Below are 19,191 nucleotides of genomic sequence, written 5' to 3'. Positions count from 1 at the left end.
TCTACTCGAATACCCATTGTCATACAACAAATGAGAAGACAGGCAGACAATGAGATACCTTCCCCCTTATTTATTGGTAAAATTACAATGTTGTTTTGCTTTGTTTACCCCTGCCCTCCCCATGTCCCCCATCTCACAGCAGTGACAGCTGCAGGTACTGTTGTGCTAATCATTGATGTCATAACAGACGATCCCTCCCCGATATGAAAAAGTAAAAAAAGAACAGAGAAAAAGAAAAGCAAAAGAAACTGATAAAATCTGAAATCACAACAGATGACAGAACCAGTGCACCCCATACCAGAGAATCTTCAGAAACAAAATAATTGTATACAAATAAAAAAGACATCTTTACATGACAAAAATAATTGAGGATGACAAAGTATCATGTTGAGATTGGGAAGGTATTGTATTGACAGTAACTACTGATTGGTTACATATTTGAAGAAAATAATTATACAAATAATAGCAACATGTTTTCAATACACAATTGTGATTTTGGTCAGGAAAACAAATCTTGCTTTGTGTTTTATTCCACTTTCGTCATTGTATATGAATGATTCAGAGACATTATATTAATACTAAAAATGACTTATTGGTGACAATGATGTTAATGCACTATGTATATGGTTGGATATCATAGATTAATGATTGGAAAACCTTAGGTGGTCTAGTCTTTGAAATCATACTGTTTAACTTGTGCCAAAAATAAGTGAAAGTAATAACAATAATAATAACAATGTAATAGTTCAGTTCATCTACACAACTGCTATATCTGGAAGGAAACAACTGTTCTCCTAACTCCTTATTTGGGGTTGAGGAGTTGAACACTCTCCCTTCTTTTGCCCAAGGGTGACGATCGGGAACAAGACAAAATTAAATCATGAGAATTGCTACATTCACCCACCACCAAACTAAACAGGGTTAGAACAGTGACAGAAGACATACGTTGAAATACTGTAGTATTATGGTAAAGAAATGACAAGAGAGAGGGAGAGACAGAAAGGAGAGGGCCAAAGAGCCTGTTCATTATTCCTCCCAGTTGCGTTTGATTTTTTATTTTTCTTACAGAAATACAGTGAAACAAAGAAGAGCAGTGCTCTGTTATGTGCGATTGGTAAGGATTGATATTTTTTTCCTCCCTAAGTGGGGTTGTTGTTTTTTGCCTGGGTGTTGTCAGATGTCCATAGTTTCGTTGCAGATACTGGGTTGTTATGTCCTCGGATAAGTTAAAACAGTTTTAGGTCATCATGTTGGTCATAATTGTGTCATGTCTGTTGGTCGGATCATTGGAACCTTGGAGTTGTGTGTTGACAGTTGATTGGCCTGTGAGCTGGTTTGCTTATCAGTTGATCAGTGCAGTATTGGTGCATGGGGGTTGGTCAGACCGTCGGTTGGTTTGACCGTGGGATGTGTTTGTCAGCTGGTCTGGTCAGTTGGTTGATACTGCAGGTTGGTTGGTGTGTCGGTCCAGTTGGTTAGTTCCCACCTCCACAGCACTTGCTACCACCAGCCTGTGGGGCGGCTTCCTGCAGGTCCACTCCAGCCCGGCCACTGGCCCGGCCACTGGCTCCACCTGCTGGCTCGTTCTTAGGAAGCTTCTTGGCTACAGGAGAAGGAAAAAAAAGAAACAGTGAGTAGGAAGCCTTCATGGTTTCTACACATTTAATTTGTTCTGGGAAGAAATGTACACCGAGTATACAAAACATTATGAACACCTGCTCTTTCCATGACAGACTGACCAGGTGAAAGCTATGATCCCTTATTGATGTCAATTGTTAAATCCACTTCAAAATCAAGCGTAGATGAAGGAGAGGAGACATGTTAAAGACAGATTTTTAAGCCTCGAGACAGTTGAGACATGGATTGTGTATGTGTGACAAAGGAGATGATTGTGGACTACAGGAAAAAGAAGAGGACCGAGCACGCCCCCATTCTCATCGACGGGGCTGTAGTGGAGCAAGTTGAAAGCTTTAAGTTCCTTGGTGTCCACATCACCAACAAACTAAGATGGTCCAAGCACACCAAGACAGTTGTGAATAGGGCACGACAAACCTATTCCCACTAAGGAGACTGAAAAGATTTGGCATGGGTCCTCAGATTCTCAAAAGGTTCTACAGCTGCACCATCGAGAGCATCCTGACTGGTTACATCAGTCAGGTTCTACAACTGCTAAAAAGGTTCAACTACAACTAAAAATTGTCAAAGACTACAGCCACCCTGGTCATAGACTGTTCTCTCTGCTACCGCACGGCAAGCAGTACCGGAGCGCCAAGTCTAGGTCCAAGAGGCTTCTAAACAGCTTCTACCCCCAAGTCATAAGACTCCTGAACATCTAATCAAATAGCTACCCAGACTATTTGCATTGGTATTCTTTCTTAAAATTGCATTGTTGGTTAAGGGCTTGTAAGTAAACATTTCACTGTAAGGTCTACACCTGTTGTATTCGGCGCATGTGACAAATAACATTTGATTTGTGTATGTGCTGGGTTTGGATTGTGTATGTGCTGGGTTTTTCACGCTTAACAGTTTGCTGTGTATATCAAGAATGGTCCACCACCCAAAGATCATCGAGCCTACTTGACATAACTGTCGAAAGCATTGGAGTCAACATGGGCCAGCATCCCTATGGAACGCTTGACACCTTATAAAGTCAATGCCCCAAAGAATTTAGGCTGTTCCGAGGGCAAAAGCGGGGGTGCAACTCAATATTAGGAAGGTGTTCCTAATGTTTGATATACTCAGTGTCACGATCGTCATTCATAGAGGAGGACCAAGGCGCAGCGTTGAATGCGAAGATTTTATTTATTAGAATGATCACACGATCAAAACAACAAAACTAAAACGTGATGTCCCTGGTTACATAAACAAACCCACACGGAACAAGAAATCACAAATAATGAATGCCTAACGGCTACCTAAGTATGACTCCCAATCAGAGACAACGAGCTACAGCCGTCTCTGATTGGGAGCCACCCTGGCCAACATAGATATACAACAACTAGAACATAAACAAATGAAAACTCACACCCTGGCTCAACACACTAGAGTCCCCAGAGCCAGGGCGTGACAGTACCCCCCCCTAAAGGCGCGGACTCCGACCGCGCCAACCAAATACAACAGGGGAGGGACCGGGTGGGCACTCCGCCTCGGCGGCGGATCCGGCTCCGGACATGACCCCCACTCCTTCTCTAACCCCCCAAAGTACCCCTGGTCCGGTCTGGCCCTGCTGACCGGAGCTGAACTGAACACTGGTGGAGAGGATTGCTCTAGCTCCGGCGTGACGCAGCACCTGACCGGTGCCGGACCCGCCACCGGTGGAACAGGCACGGCCGTGCCGGACTGACGACGCACACCACTGGCTTGGTGTGGGGAGCAGGAGCGGGCCGAGCCGGGCTGACGAAACGCACCACTGACTTGGTGCAGGGAGCAGGAGCGGGCCGGACCGGGCTGACGACGCGCAACACTGACTTGGTGCGGGGAGCAGGAACGGGCCGGACTGGGCTGGCGACGCGCACCACAGACTTGGTGCGGAGAGCAGGAACGGGCCGGACAGGGCTGACGAAACGCACCACTGACTTGGTGCGGGGAGCAGGAATGGGCCGGACTGGGCTGGCGACGCGCACCACAGACTTGGTGCGGAGAGCAGGAACGGGCCGGACAGGGCTGACGAAACGCACCACTGACTTGGTGTGGGGAGCAGGAATGGGCCGGGCCGAGCTGGCGATGCGCACCGTAGACTTGGTGCGAGTGGCAGGAACAGGCCGGACCGTACTGGGAACACACACCACTGGCCCTACGTGGGGATCAGGAACAGGCCGGACCGGACTGGCAACACACGCCAGTACCTCTCGCCGTGCCTCTACATCTTCCACCCCCTCTTCGACCAGTGGCCCCCGTAACCTGGCGGCCTCCTCTGCCAATCCGCTGGGCCGCTCTGCCGCGGTCTCCTGCTGGCCCGTCGTCCACGGCGTTAGCCCCCCCCTAAAAAAATTCTGGGCGTCTCCCCTGCCCGTGGACCAGGTCTCCATGTCCCTCGCCAGCCTTTCGCCCTTCTGCCACAATGTCAAGCCCTTCTCTTCCTCACTCGGCTTGACCCAGTCGAGGAGGCGAAGGAGATCTGTTAGGGATCTCCCTGGCGATGGCTCCTGGACACGCTGCTTGGTCACATCTTGGTGGTTTCTTCTGTCACGATCGTCATTCATAGAGGAGGACCAAGGCGCAGCGTTGAAAGCGAACATTTTATTTATTAGAATGATCACATGATCAAAACAACAAAACGAAAACGTGACGTCCCTGGTTACATAAACAAACCCACACGGAACAAGAAACCACAAATAATGAATGCCTAACGGCTACCTAAGTATGACTCCCAATCAGAGACAACGAGCTACAGCCGTCTCTGATTGGGAGCCACCCTGGCCAACATAGATATACAACAACTAGAACATAAACAAATGAAAACTCACACCCTGGCTCAACATACTAGAGTCCCCAGAGCCAGGGTGTGACACTCAGTGTATACATGCACACATAATAATGTGGTACACGTACCTATGGCCATAAAGATCTCATTGACGTTCATGGCCGTCTTGGCTGAAGTCTCCATGAAGAGCAAACTGTTGTCATCTGCGTACGCTTGTGCTTCCTACAAAAAAACAAAGGAAGGACAGAGATCTTTAGAGGTCTATCACAAACATATAGATACACAGTAATAACCCAACGTTTTGAGAGTTTGTGAGCATTCATGAATATCAACAGAAATGATAAAAATGTCATTTGTAGACATTCTACTGTTTAAACAACCTTAACATTTCCCACTAATAGTCCAGTGGGAGCAGCATCTAACTGTTAGGTGTTCCTCAGTACCTGGAAGTCCACAGCTCTTTTGTTGGAAAGGTCAGCTTTGTTCCCTGCCAGTGCAATGACGATGTTGGGGCTGGCTTGTCGTTGGAGCTCCTTCACCCAGTTCTTTGCGCGTGTGAATGTATCCTGCACAGGAAAAAAACACTTGTGATTTGATGAAATACACTGCTCAAAAAAATTAAGGGAACATTAAAATAACACATCCTAGATCTGAATGAATGAAATAATCTTATTAAATACTTTTTTCTTTACATAGTTGAATGTGCTGACAACAAAATCACACAAAAATTATCAATGGAAATCAAATGTATCAAATCATGGAGGTCTGGATTTGGAGTCACACTCAAAATTAAAGTGGAAAACCACACTACAGGCTGATCCAACTTTGATGTAATGTCCTTAAAACAAGTCAAAATGAGGCTCAGTAGTGTGTGTGGCCTCCACGTGCCTGTATGACCTCCCTACAACGCCTGGGCATGCTCCTGATGAGGTGGCGGATGGTCTCCTGAGGGATCTCCTCCCAGACCTGGACTAAAGCATCCGCCAACTCCTGGACAGTCTGTGGTGCAACGTGGCGTTGGTGGATGGAGCGAGACATGATGTCCCAGATGTGCTCAGTTGGATTCAGGTCTGGGGAACGGGCGGGCCAGTCCATAGCATCAATGCCTTCCTCTTGCAGGAACTGCTGACACACTCCAGCCACATGAGGTCTAGCATTGTCTTGCATTAGGAGGAACCCAGGGCCAACCGCACCAGCATATGGTCTCACAAGGGGTCTGAGGATCTCATCTCGGTACCTAATGGCAGTCAGGCTACCTCTGGCGAGCACATGGAGGGCTGTGCAGCCCCCCAAAGAAATGCCACCCCACACCATGACTGACCCACCGCCAAACCGGTCATGCTGGAGGATGTTGGATGGGGCGGCAGGTAGCTTAGTGGTTAAGAGCGTTGTGCCAGTTATCGAAAGGTCGCTGGTTCTAATCCCCGGGCCGACTAGGTGAAAAATCTGCCGATGTGCCCTTGAGCAAGGCACTTAACCCTAATTGCTCATGTAAGTCGCTCTGGATAAGAGCGTCTGCTAAATGACGTATATGTACAGTGGGGAAAAAAAGTATTTAGTCAGCCACCAATTGTGCAAGTTCTCCCACTTAAAAAGATGAGAGAGGCCTGTAATTTTCATCATAGGTACACGTCAACTATGACAGACAAAATGAGAAAAAAAAATCCAGAAAATCACATTGTAGGATTTTTAATGAATTTATTGGCATATGATGGTGGAAAATAAGTATTTGGTCAATAACAAAAGTTTCTCAATACTTTGTTATATACCCTTTGTTGGCAATGACACAGGTCAAACGTTTTCTGTAAGTCTTCACAAGGTTTTCACACACTGTTGCTGGTATTTTGGCCCATTCCTCCATGCAGATCTCATCTAGAGCAGGGATGTTTTGGGGCTGTCGCTGGGCAACACAGACTTTCAACTCCCTCCAAAGATTTTCTATGGGGTTGAGATCTGGAGACTGGCTAGGCCACTCCAGGACCTTGAAATGCTTCTTACGAAGCCACTCCTTCGTTGCCCGGGCGGTGTGTTTGGGATCATTGTCATGCTGAAAGACCCAGCCACGTTTCATCTTCAATGCCCTTGCTGATGGAAGGAGGGTTTCACTCAAAATCTCACGATACATGGCCCCATTCATTCTTTCCTTTACACGGATCAGTCGTCCTGGTCCCTTTGCAGAAAAACAGCCCCAAAGCATGATGTTTCCAACCCCATGCTTCACAGTAGGTATGGTGTTCTTTGGATGCAACTCAGCATTCTTTGTCCTCCAAACATGACGAGTTGAGTTTTTACCAAAAAGTTCTATTTTGGTTTCATCTGACCATATGACATTCTCCCAATCCTCTTCTGGATCATCCAAATGCACTTCAGACGGGCCTGGACATGTACTGGCTTAAGCAGGGGGACACGTCTCGCACTGCAGGATTTGAGTCCCTGGCGGCGTAGTGTGTTACTGATGGTAGGCTTTGTTACTTTGGTCCCAGCTCTCTGCAGGTCATTCACTAGGTCCCACCGTGTGGTTCTGGGATTTTTGCTCACCGTTCTTGTGATCATTTTGACCCCACGGGGTGAGATCTTGCGTGGAGCCCCAGATCGAGGGAGATTATCAGTGGTCTTGTATGTCTTCCATTTCCTAATAATTGCTCCCACAGTTGATTTCTTCAAACCAAGCTGCTTACCTATTGAAGATTCAGTCTTCCCAGCCTGGTGCAGGTCTACAATTTTGTTTCTGGTGTCCTTTGACAGCTCTTTGGTCTTGGCCATTGTGGAGTTTGGAGTGTGACTGTTTGAGGTTGTGGACAGGTGTCTTTTATACTGATAACAAGTTCAAACAGGTGCCATTAATACAGGTAATGAGTGGAGGACAGAGGAGCCTCTTAAAGAAGAAGTTACAGGTCTGTGAGAGCCAGAAATCTTGCTTGTTTGTAGGTGACCAAATACTTATTTTCCACCATAATTTGCAAATAAATTCATTAAAAATCCTACAATGGGATTTTCTGGATTTTTTTTTCTCAATTTGTCTGTCATAGTTGACGTGTACCTATGATGAAAATTACAGGCCTCTCTCATCTTTTTAAGTGGGAGAACTTGCACAATTGGTGGCTGACTAAATACTTTTTTTCCCCACTGTATATGTATATGTATGTTGCAGGCAGCAGAACGTTCTCCACGGCATCTCCAGACTCTGTCACATGTGCTCAGTGTGAACCTGCTTTCATCTGTGAAGAGCACAGGGCGCCAGTGGCGAATTTGCCAATCTTGGTGTTCTCTGGCAAATGCCAAACGTCCTGCACGGTGTTGGGCTGTAAGCACAACCCCCACCTGTGGACGCCGGGCCCTCATACCACCCTCATGGAGTCTGTTTCTGACCGTTTGAGCAGACACATGCACATTTGTGGCCTGCTGGAGGTCATTTTGCAGGGCTCTGGCAGTGCTCCTCCTGCTCCTCCTTGCACAAAGGCGGAGGTAGCAGTCCTGCTGCTGGGTTGTTGCCCTCCTACGGCCTCCTCCACATCTCCTGATGTACTGGCCTGTCTCCTGGTAGCGCCTCCATGCTCTGGACACTACGCTGACAGACACAGCAAACCTTCTTGCCACAGCTCGCATTGATGTGCCATCCTGGATGAGCTGCACTACCTGAGCCACTTGTGTGGGTTGTAGACTCAGTCTCATGCTACCACTAGAGTGAAAGCACCGCCAGCATTCAAAAGTGACCAAAACATCAGCCGGGAAGCATAGGAACTGAGAAGTGGTCTGTGGTCACCACCTGCAGAACCACTCCTTTATTGGGGGTGTCTTGCTAATTGCCTATAATTTCCACCTGTTGTATATTCCATTTGCACAACAGCATGTGAAATGTATTGTCAATCAGTGTTGCTTCCTAAGTGGACAGTTTGATTTCACAGAAGTGTGATTGACTTGGAGTTACATTGTGTTGTTTAAGTGTTCCCTTTATTTTTTTGAGCAGTGTACATGACAAAGATAGATTTCACAATGGATGTTTGTTTTTCACACAAGAGCTATATTATATATATCTAGAGAAGTGTCAGTTACGAGAGCAAAGGATACTTGTTGAGGGTTTGAATTTGAATTGTGTCACATGGCTGAGGGAAATGTGCAGCAGCGCTCATAGAGGAAGCCCGCTCCATACTAAAGCTTGGTGACCTTAGACCAGGCAGCTGACGACAGGTTTTAAAAAAAAGAAACAAAATGCTGACTCGTCCTAAGGCTTTGGCTAGTGTAAGCACCGAGCATCCTGTCTCCCCAGCCTCACCCTACTGTGGCTCCTGCTGCATGATGTGACTCGGTGTAAAAAAAAAAAACGCTAAATCATAATGAAAGTTCCCAACATCTGTGTGTAGGTTTAAAACACTAGGTGAAGCTGAAAAGACAGTTACTCATTACCCAACTTTTGCAGTGGAATTCTTTGAATGTTATAGAAACGTGAGCGCTCTTTGAGGACAGGTATCCATCGAGCCATCAAGTATTGGTTTCCAGATGCTATTAGAGAAGTTCCAGGACAAAATCCCATTGTTGACCGACTTCCTTCCTGTTTTAAAGAGTCCACAGAGAGAGACCCCCTTCTCTCTGCTCCACTCCGGCTAGCATTAAGTCAATACATACGTTATTAGACAGATGACAAGTACCTCTTTCTAGCACATATCTATTTTCTGTTTTCAGTTTGAACATTCTCTATAAGGCTTTCTGTGGCCAAGAGTCAGGACATCCCACTCCTTGTGGCATATTTAAAGTGTCAGTCTGAGAGGTTTGGCTGCTCATGCGAGAGTCAGGTGATCAGCTGCCAAGAAATAACTGGTTCTGCAGCTCAGGTCTGCTCCTGATCTGGCCTTGAACACAGCCCCAGTTAAGAAGGCATTGTAAATGGTCTTCCTTCAGTCTACTACACATTCACACTTCCATTCTATTTGATCTTTATAACATGATACTGACTCAACACAAGGACAGCAATAAATCAACACAAACACTAAGCATGACTAAGACACAGTCAGAAGAATAACAATCCCAATGCAAACAGTGTCCCTACTCACCTCCGATGGTGCTCTCCTGGTACTCGTGGAACTGGCCCTTGACGAAGCGCAGCACCAAGCTGGACTTGCCCACCGCTGACTCTCCCAGCAGCACCAGCTTGAACTGGCAGATCTTGTTGCTGGCCGCCGCGCCGTTGGTCCGTGCTGGTCCTCCTCGACCTGCCATGCTGCTGAGCAGAGAGATTCACCAGTGTAAGAGGCTCTTGGTGGAGGATGAGGCTGCTCTAGGTGGGTGTGTCTGGGGCGGAGGACTGGGGCTCTGAAGCTGAGCAGGTGCTGGAGCTGAGACAGGCCAGGCGAGGGTGGGCTAAGCTGGGTCAGGAGAGTCAAGGCGGGCTGGAGGAAGAGGGGACTTCACCTGTGGGGGCTGGAAGAAAGAACAGACTGTGACTAATAACATCACAAGTTGGCGGCCAGTATGATACAGGAAAACTTAAGTAAAGTAGAGTGCCTTCAGAAAGTATTCATAACCCTTGAATTATTCCACATTTTATTGTGTTACAGCCTGAATTCAAAATTGATTAAATCATTTTTTTTGTTCTCAACCACCTACACACACAATACCCCATAATGACAAAGTGAAAACATGTTTAGAAAATGTTACTCATTTATTGAAAATTAAATAAAGAAATATCTAATTTACATATGTATTTACAACCCTGAGTCAATACTTTGTAGAAGCACCTTTGGCAGCGATTACAACTGTGAGTCTTTCTAGGTAAGTCTCGAAGAGCTTTCCACACCTGGATTGTGCAACATTTGCCCATTATTCTTTTCAAAATTCTTCAAGCTCTGTCAAATTGGTTGATGATCATTGCAAGACAGCCATTCAAGTCTTCCCATACATTTTCAAGTAGATTTAAGTCAAAACTAACTTGGCCACGCAGGAACATTCACTGTTTTCTTGGTAAGCAACTCCAGTGTAGATTTGGCCTTGTGTTTTAAGTTCTTGTCCTGCTGAAAGGTAAATTCATCTCCCAGTGTCTGGTGGAAAGCAGACAACCAGGTTTTCCTCTAGGATTTTGCCTGTGCTTAGCTCCATTTTGTTAATTTTTTTATCCTGAAAAACTCTCCAGTCCTTAACGATTACAAGCATACCCATAACATGATGTAGCTTAAAAATATGGAGAGTGGTACTCAGTAATGTCTTGTATTGGATTTGCCCCAGACATAACACTTTGTATTCAGGATAAAAAGTTAAATGCTTTGCCACATTTTTTGCAGTATTACTTTAGTGTCTTGTTGCAAACAGGATGCACATTTTGGAATATTTGTATTCTGTACAGGCTTCCTTCTATTCACTCTGTCAGTTACGTTAGTATTGTGGAGTAACTACAATGTTGTTGATCCATCCTCAGTTGTCTCCGCCATTAAACTCTGTTTTAAAGTCACCATTGGCTTCATGGTGAAATCCCTAAGCGGTATCCTTCCTCTCTGGCAACTGAGTTAGGAAGGTCGCCTGTATCTTTGTAGTGGCTGGGTGTATTGATACACCATCCAAAGTGTAATTAATAACTTCACCATGCTCAATGGGTTATTCAATGTCTACCAACAGGTTCCCTTCTGTGCGAGGCATTGGAAAGGGACCTTACAGATAATTGTATGTGTGGGGTTCAGAGATTAGGTAGTCATTCAAAAATCAGGTTAAACACTATTATTGCACACAGAGTGAGTCCATACAACTTATTATGTGACTTGTTAAACAAATGTTTACTTCTGAACTTATTTAGGTTTGCCATAACAAAATGGGGGGGGGGGGGGAGGGGGGGGGGGGGGGGGGGGAGTATTTGATCCCCTGCTGACTTTGTATGTTTGCCCACTGACAAAGACATGATCAGTCTATATTTTAATGGTAGGTTTATTTGAACAGTGAGAGACAGAATAACAACGAAAAAATCAAGAAAAACGCATTTTAATGAGGGAAATAAGTATTTGACCCCCTCTCAATCAGAAAGATTTCTGGCTCCCAGGTGTCTTTTATACAGGTAACGAGCTGAGATAAGTGTGTGTATAAGCGCTATAACAAAAATGCAATGTACAGTAGTAGAAATATTAGAATGAGCTATGTGAATAATACAGTATATGAATACACAGTGTGAAAAACAGTATAAAAGAAACGGGAAGTGTCCAGTGTTTAATGTCTCTATGTACATGGGGCAGCAGAGTTGGCTGCTTGCGTACAGTTGAAGTCGGAAGTTTATATACAGTGAGGGAAAAAGTATTTGATCCCCTACTGATTTTGTACGTTTGCCCACAGATAAAGAAATTATCAGTCTATAATTTTAATGCTAGGTTTATTTGAACAGTGAGAGACAGAATAACAACAAAAAAATCCAGAAAAACACATGTAAAAAATTTTACAAATTGATTTGCATTTTAATGAGGGAAATAAGTATTTGACCCCCTCTCAATCAGAAAGATTTCTGGCTCCCAGGTGTCTTTTATACAGGTAACGAGCTGAGATTAGGAGCACACTCTTAAAGGGAGTGCTCCTAATCTCAGTTTGTTACCTGTATAAAAGACACCTGTCCACAGAAGCAATCAATCAATCAGATTCCAAACTCTCCACCATGGCCAAGACCAAAGAGCTCTCCAAGGATGTCAGGGACAAGATTGTAGACCTACACAAGCCTGGAATGGGCTACAAGACCATCGCCAAGCAGCTTGGTGAGAAGGTGACAACAGCTGGTGCGATTATTCGTAAATGGAAGAAACACAAAATAACTGTCAATCTCCCTCGGCCTGGGGCTCCATGCAAGATCTCACCTCGTGGAGTTGCAATGATCATGAGAACGGTGAGTAATCAGCCCAGAACTACACGGGAGGATCTTGTCAATGATCTCAAGGCAGCTGGGACCATAGTCACCAAGAAAACAATTGGTAAGACACTACGCTGTGAAGGACTGAAATCCTGCAGCGCCCGCAAGGTCCCCCTGCTCAAGAAAGCACATATACATGCCCGTCTGAAGTTTGCCAATGAACATCTGAATGATTCAGAGGAGAACTGGGTGAAAGTGTTGTGGTCAGATGAGACCAAAATTGAGCTTTTTGGTCTAAACTCCACTCGCCGTGTTTGGAGGAAGAAGAAGGATGAGTACAACCCCCAAGAACACCATCCCAACCGTGAAGCATGGAGGTGGAAACATCATTCTTTGGGGATGCTTTTCTGCAAAGGGGACAGGACGACTGCACCGTATTGAGGGGAGGATGGATGGGGCCATGTATCGCGAGATCTTGGCCAACAACCTCCTTCCCTCAGTAAGAGCATTGAAGATGGGTCGTGGCTGGGTCTTCCAGCATGACACCGACCCGAAACACACAGCCAGGGCAACTAAGGAGTGGCTCCGTAAGAAGCATCTCAAGGTCCTGGAGTGGCCTAGCCAGTATCCAGACCTGAACCCAATAGAACATCTTTGGAGGGAGCTGAAAGTCTGTATTGCCAGCGACAGCCCCGAAACCTGAAGGATCTGGAGAAGGTCTGTATGGAGGAGTGGGCCAAAATCCCTGCTGCAGTGTGTGCAAACCTGGTCAAGACCTACAGAAAACGTATGATCTCTGTAATTGCAAACAAAGGTTTCTGTACCAAATATTAAGTTCTGATTTTCTGATGTATCAAATACTTATGTCATGCAATAAATAATTACTTAAAAATCATACAATGTGATTTTCTGGATTTTTGTTTTAGACTCCGTCTCTCACAGTTGAAGTGTACCTATGATAAAAATTACAGACCTCTACATGCTTTGTAAGTAGGAAAACCTGCAAAATCGGCAGTGTATCAAATACTTGTTCTCCCCACTGTATGTGTATCTTTGTGTAGGGGTGGCATGTGCCCTTTTTGATAAGAAGGGCACTTTTCCTCCCCTGCCTGACTTGTGTGGATCCCCATGAGCGAAAGAGAAAGAGAGAGAGGAAGAGAGAGAGCAAAGAAAAGTGAGAGATGGAGTGGGGAAAGAGGAGAGAGAGAAACATGAAGGATGGAGTGTGAGAGAAAATGGAGAGATGAAGAGAGGAAGAGGTTGAGGAAGAGCATGCGGTCTCGTGTCTGTTGGTCTGTATGATTCGCTGCGGTGGGTCAGAGGCTTTCACACGCCTTTATGAATGCTTATTTTGAGCGGAGCCCGTGCTGCCCTAATCTTTAGCGCTCGCCTGAATGAGAAAGCTGATTAAAACCCAATTATATGCTTCAGATTTGGCCTCTAGTAAAGCCTTGGCTGATTGGACACGCTCAGAGTTTGGACTCAGGCCTGGGTGCATGGGATGCCTTGGGTCCCAGTGAACCATGGCTGAGCCGCAAATGGCACCCTATTCCATATATAGTGCACTATTTTTGACCAGAGCCCTATGGGCCCTGGTCAAAAGTAGTGCACTAAATAGGAAATACGGTGTCATTTGGGATGCAATCCATGTGTTTCTGTGGTTGAGGACACAATGCCTTGACGTGCACTGTACTGTGTGAGGACGATAGGGTGCGTGTGGTATGTGAATGTTGGTGTGTGAGTGTTTGTGTGTGTATGTGAATGTGTTTGTGTGTGTGTATATAACTTGTGTTTGCTGTTGTAGATACAGTGTTAAGATTTGCGTTGGGATTGTGTGTGTTTAAATTAAAATAGAACAGAATAGAATCCACTCTAAGCTTTAGTTACTGTACTAGAGGAAGGGGACAGCTTGTTACAGTAGGACTTATATCCTTGTCATTATATCTCTCTTCAATGTCCATAACGCCCCCTTTCTTTTCCACATCAGACTATTCTGTGGAGTATATGATGCAATTGTATAGGTTTGACAATATTAAATTCCCTAAAAAGTCCTATGGGACTGGTATGTTTCTCTATCCTGACAGCCAGTACAGTGTGTGTGTGTGTGTTTGTTTGTGTGTGTGTGTGTGTGTGTGTGTGTGTGTGTGTGTGTGTGTGTGTGTGTGTGTGTGTGTCAGTCAGTAGGGGGTTTATATCTCATATAAATGCACTGGGGAGGTAGAGGAAGATGGAGGCAGGAAGTGGTGGCTGGTGTCACTTTGAATCGGAGGACGGGCTCATAATGACTAGTAATTAATGGAACAATATCAAACATATACCGTTCCATTTATTGAATTCCATTCATTAATATGAGCCCCCCCCCCCCCACCCCCCACTTCTTACCAGCCTCCTGGGAGACACAGCAGGGTTCTATGATGAGTGAATGTGTTTCTCTACTGCTGTGTCCTTCACATCTCACAGGACGTCACTGCTATTAATGGTGACTCCATTACTGTGTGACCTCCTGACGGACAGGGACATGACCATAGTGTCAACACTAACATCAACCACAACAACACTGGTTCACGTTCATAGACTCCAACCATTTACACTATCCCATCCTTTTCAGTCACAACTCACTGCCATTGGTTTTGCTAATAGGCCTTTTTCCTATCTCCTGGACTAGGTAGTTCTGCCCTCCAGCCCCCTGTGTCCTATCAATAAAAGAGAAGAGAAGAGAAGAGAAGAGAAGAGAAGAGAAGAGAAGAGAAGAGAAGAGAAGAGAAGAGAAGAGAAGAGAAGAGAAGAGAAGAGAAGAGAAGAGAAGAGAAGAGAAGAGAAGAGAAGAGAAGAGAAGAGAAGAGAAGAGAAGAGAAGAGAAGAGAAGAGAAGAGAAGAGAAGAGAAGAGAAGAGAAGAGAAGAGAAGAGAAGAGAAGAGAAGAGAAGAGAAGAGAAGAGAAGAGAAGAGAAGAGAAGAGAAGAGAAGAGAAGAGAAGAGAAGAGAAGAGAAGAGAAGAGAAGAGAAGAGAAGAGAAGAGAAGAGAAGAGAAGAGAAGAGAAGAGAAGAGAAGAGAAGAGAAGAGAAGAGAAGAGAAGAGAAGAGAAGAGAAGAGAAGAGAAGAGAAGAGAAGAGAGAGAAGAGAAGAGAAGAGAAGAGAAGAGAAGAGAAGAGAAGAGAAGAGAAGAGAAGAGAAGAGAAGAGAAGAGGTGAAGAGAGGAGAGCTAGACTCCTAGTCTTTGTGTCAAGGTCAAGGTCACCTCTGCCAGGACGATCGCACCTGGTCACTGTCTATCCGAGAGATGAGCTCTCTCTGTGTGTGTGCATACGTGTGGTGGTTCAGGAGGCATCCTGACAAGTATCCCCTCCCTCCCCCTCCTTTTCTCTCCATCTTGCCTCACTTTATTATTAGTGGCAGCTACAGGGGCAGTGGAGCGGAAAATTCCCATCGAGAAACAAACCGGCATCTGCATATTACAGCCCTGTTTCACGTCTGCCATGAGCGAATAAATTAACACATGAATAACAATGAAAGTCACCGGCGAGTTGCCTCTAGCGCTCTAAGAGGCTGCGCCGTGTGCTAGTCTGGAGGAGAAGAAAGTTGTCTTTTAAGTGGAGGAACAGTGAAGCAAAGTGGTGGGAGTTTGAGCACTAGCATATTTGGCATATGACACAGAGTAGGCTACAAGGAGTGGAATGTTAGCTAAAAAGAATGGTACCCAGGCTAACCAGATCTGTCTGCCAATCAAAGATGACGAGCGTGACCATGTGATTCAATTAAAGAGAGTCACAAACAGAACTGTGTGTGTGTGTGTTTGTGTGTTCATTCACAGGGTCCACTGACAGAGAAACACTGTCATCTTGCCTAATTGCCAATGAGATGAGATATCTATTTCAGGGTTTGTTTTGTGCAATACATGGCAGTCCCTCTCTATGTCTGTCTGTGAGGCCTAGTCAAGGAAAGCGTTTACCACTGGAGTTTAGACGGTATCCTTCCTCCTTCCAGATCAGACGTGACGGATGGTAAGTGTGTGTGAACTTTGAGCTAGTACAAACTTCCAATGCCCATCTATCATGTGTCCATTCCTGGGCAGCCCCGCTTCACTGGGTAAATGACAGTGTTTATCTGTGTCCCCCCTCCCTCCCTCCCTCCCTCCCTCCCCTTCATCCATTTGCCTCCCTGTCTTTCCTTTACTCAGTGTCCCCTTTATCAGCCTCTATCTCCCACCGCACAGCACCTCTCTCCCCCATTATCCCTCTATCCCTCTATCAGAGGTACTAAGCCACTCTGGTGTAATCTGGGTCTTCTTAGGGGCCATAACACCCTCATATTTGACACATTCATCCCACCACACTCCTTCAAAAACATATTAACTGAGCTGCTGTCTGATCAATGTACCTGCTGATCATTAAGTCTGCTGTGTTGCCTTGGACTTTTCTGCTCGAACCCACTGTGAATTTCTTATTGTTGTATTTTTGATGAATTTGTACCTTTCCTCTGTGTAGTGTGTATTTTTCTTTTTTTGTGGTATTGCGTGTTGTCCTGTTCACTGTTGCAATGTTATGACTATTGGCCAGGTCGTTATTGTAAATGAGAATTGGTTCTCAATTGACTTATTTGGTTAAATAAACGTGAGAAAATGTTTTATGGGGCCTGGAGGATGGATAATATGCTGCAGGAAGAGAGGGGGAAGTGAGGCCTTGTACTGCCCAGAAACAAAGCCTTTCTTTGGGCTTTCTCACCAAGGGCCTGGGGTGGAGGGGGTGGAGTGGTGGACATCTCCAGTAGCGGGGGGCAACCAAACAGACAAGGCTGTTATGATGACTAGACATCCATTACAAACAGAGAATGGAACAGGATGTTGAACACAAACATATATAATTCTATGGTTGAACACTGCATGAGGTCGGTTTGATAAGAGAGAAAATGTGTTAAAAAGGGAACTGAGGAAAAGTAGGGATTGATATTCTGTGACATTTAAGAAAGTGGCACACCGTTCTATTAATTTGACAGAGCGCTGTGTGACAACAAAAGCTTTGGATATGCTTTTGATATTTATACTAGATAATAACAGATAGTGAGTATGGCCTAGTCTCCACAGGACAGACCGACAGACAGACAGGCAAACAGTCAGACAAGACATACAGACAGGCAGACATGGGTAAACAGTAAAGACAGACGTGTGGTGGTCTATTCCACCACATTCTCCTCTCCGTACCGTCTCCCTGCTCCAGACTTTTCCCGCTCCACTGGGCCCTGCGTGCCGATCCGAAACACAACCTTTTCCCAGAGTCTAAACCGGCGGGACACGAAGGACCAAACCCCAGGGCGAGGGGGGCAGAGACAGAGTACATGGCTACATAGCCAAACGTCATTTATGGAAATAGAAATGTTGGCATATGCTATGAGGAGACAGGGAAGGTTTCTGTATTAGAGATTATCGATTATATTAGAGATATTCTTTCACTGGAGTCTTCTATTGACGGCATAGGGATATTTACTGTCTCCCGAGTGGCGTAGTGGTCTAAGGCACTGCATCGCAGTGCTAGCTGTGCCACTAGAGATCCTGGTTCGAATCCAGGCTCTGTCGTAGCCAGCCGCGACCGGGAGACCCATGGGGCGGCGCACAATTGGCCCAGCGTCGTCCAGGGTAGGGGAGGGAATGGCCGGCAGGGATGTAACTCAGATGGTAGAGCATGGCGTTTGCAACGCCAGGGTTGTGGGTTCAATTCCCACGGGGGGCCAGTATGAAAAATAAAATAATGTATGCACTCACTAACTGTAAGTCGCTCTGGATAAGAGCGTCTGCTAAATGACAAAAATGTTTTAAAAAATGTATGTGGCTGACAGACACATCAGATGGACCGATCAGGGACTGACTAGCCACATGTGGTGATACCCAGGGCTTAAGGTGTGTCTCGACGCTGCTGCAAACAACATGACACGTGCATACACGCATACGCACACTATGACACATACATGTCCAAAGGCACAGTGAGTGAGGAAAGTCATTTCCCTCCACAGGGAATAAATAAAATGGGAAAATGGCGAGGCGGCACAAAAATAAAACGCAGATGCGCAAATGCATTCATGCAGAAAATCCCAGCCTTTAATCCAATCCCTCACGCTTTATTAAAACAGAGTGAGAGAGAGAGATAGAGACAGACAGGGACCATGAAGAGACACACACTGACTCACACATGCAGACACACACATCACAACAACAAGCTTTATCATAGGCCGTGGAAAGATCAGAACCAAGAAAGAGGTAGAGTCAGAGTATCTCTCTCAGTCTCACATAAAAACATACAGAGACACACCCAAACACACACACACACACACACACACACACACAAACATAGAGACACCCACACCACAATAGCATGCTTTATCAATTCTCGAAGATATGAAAAGAGATGCCAAGCAGAAAATAAACAATAGTAACTCAGACACAGACACAGCCTTTACTGTGGTCTGAGCATCCACCCCCTCTAGTGACATCAGGTCAAATCAGACCAAGCCACTGTCCCCCCTCCCTCCCTCCCTCCCACTAAATTAAGAGGAGGAAGAGCTATCCCAACATGCATCTCATCCACATGTTAGTGGACCTGTCCCGCCCCGGCAGACTCTACGCCTCTTTTAATTGGCTCTCAAAATATTTTGGGAGGCGCTGGTGTGACAGGTTAAAGGACATATTCATAGCCTGTTATACACTAAAAAGTATTAGTAAGTTCATGGTATGTAAGGATCTTAAAATATCTAAGGTTAAAAAGATCATGCATTCAGTACTAGTTCATAGAGATTGATAACATTCATAATTGTGTTAAAAGGTTAAAATCCGTCAAGTGTACAAAGGGTAAAAATTGTAAGAGGAATGTGTAAACGTTATATTGACTACTTTATTTTGTGGTGCCTAATTTAAGGGTAAAAGTGTTAATCTGTGATCTACTAAATGCTCTTAATCTATGAGCCTGAGATCGAT

General features: G+C 45.4%; 1 protein-coding gene across 1 annotated transcript in view; it reads right to left on the bottom strand.

The window, feature by feature from the left end:
• Positions 1–382: 382 nt before the first annotated feature.
• The window catches only part of LOC311115536 (ras-related protein Rab-5C-like), a 34,999-nt gene continuing 16,190 nt past the window's right edge, over positions 383–19,191 (bottom strand). The window contains exons 3-7 of the mRNA XM_084190689.1: positions 9,472–9,838; positions 7,949–7,986; positions 4,867–4,989; positions 4,523–4,645; positions 383–1,742 (exon numbers count right to left, since the gene is read on the bottom strand). Coding sequence (XP_084046815.1) covers positions 1,476–1,742; positions 4,523–4,645; positions 4,867–4,989; positions 7,949–7,986; positions 9,472–9,637 — 717 coding nt within the window. The 5' untranslated portion in view covers positions 9,638–9,838 and the 3' untranslated portion in view covers positions 383–1,475. The remainder of the gene's footprint in view (positions 1,743–4,522; positions 4,646–4,866; positions 4,990–7,948; positions 7,987–9,471; positions 9,839–19,191) is intronic.

The sequence above is a fragment of the Coregonus lavaretus genome (genome assembly GCF_964263955.1).
Source record: "Coregonus lavaretus genome assembly, contig: HAP1_SCAFFOLD_735, whole genome shotgun sequence".
Taxonomy (NCBI): Eukaryota; Metazoa; Chordata; class Actinopteri; order Salmoniformes; family Salmonidae; genus Coregonus; species Coregonus lavaretus.
The sequence above is the reverse complement of the archived record's forward strand: the minus strand, read 5'-3'. Positions and strand labels throughout refer to the sequence as shown.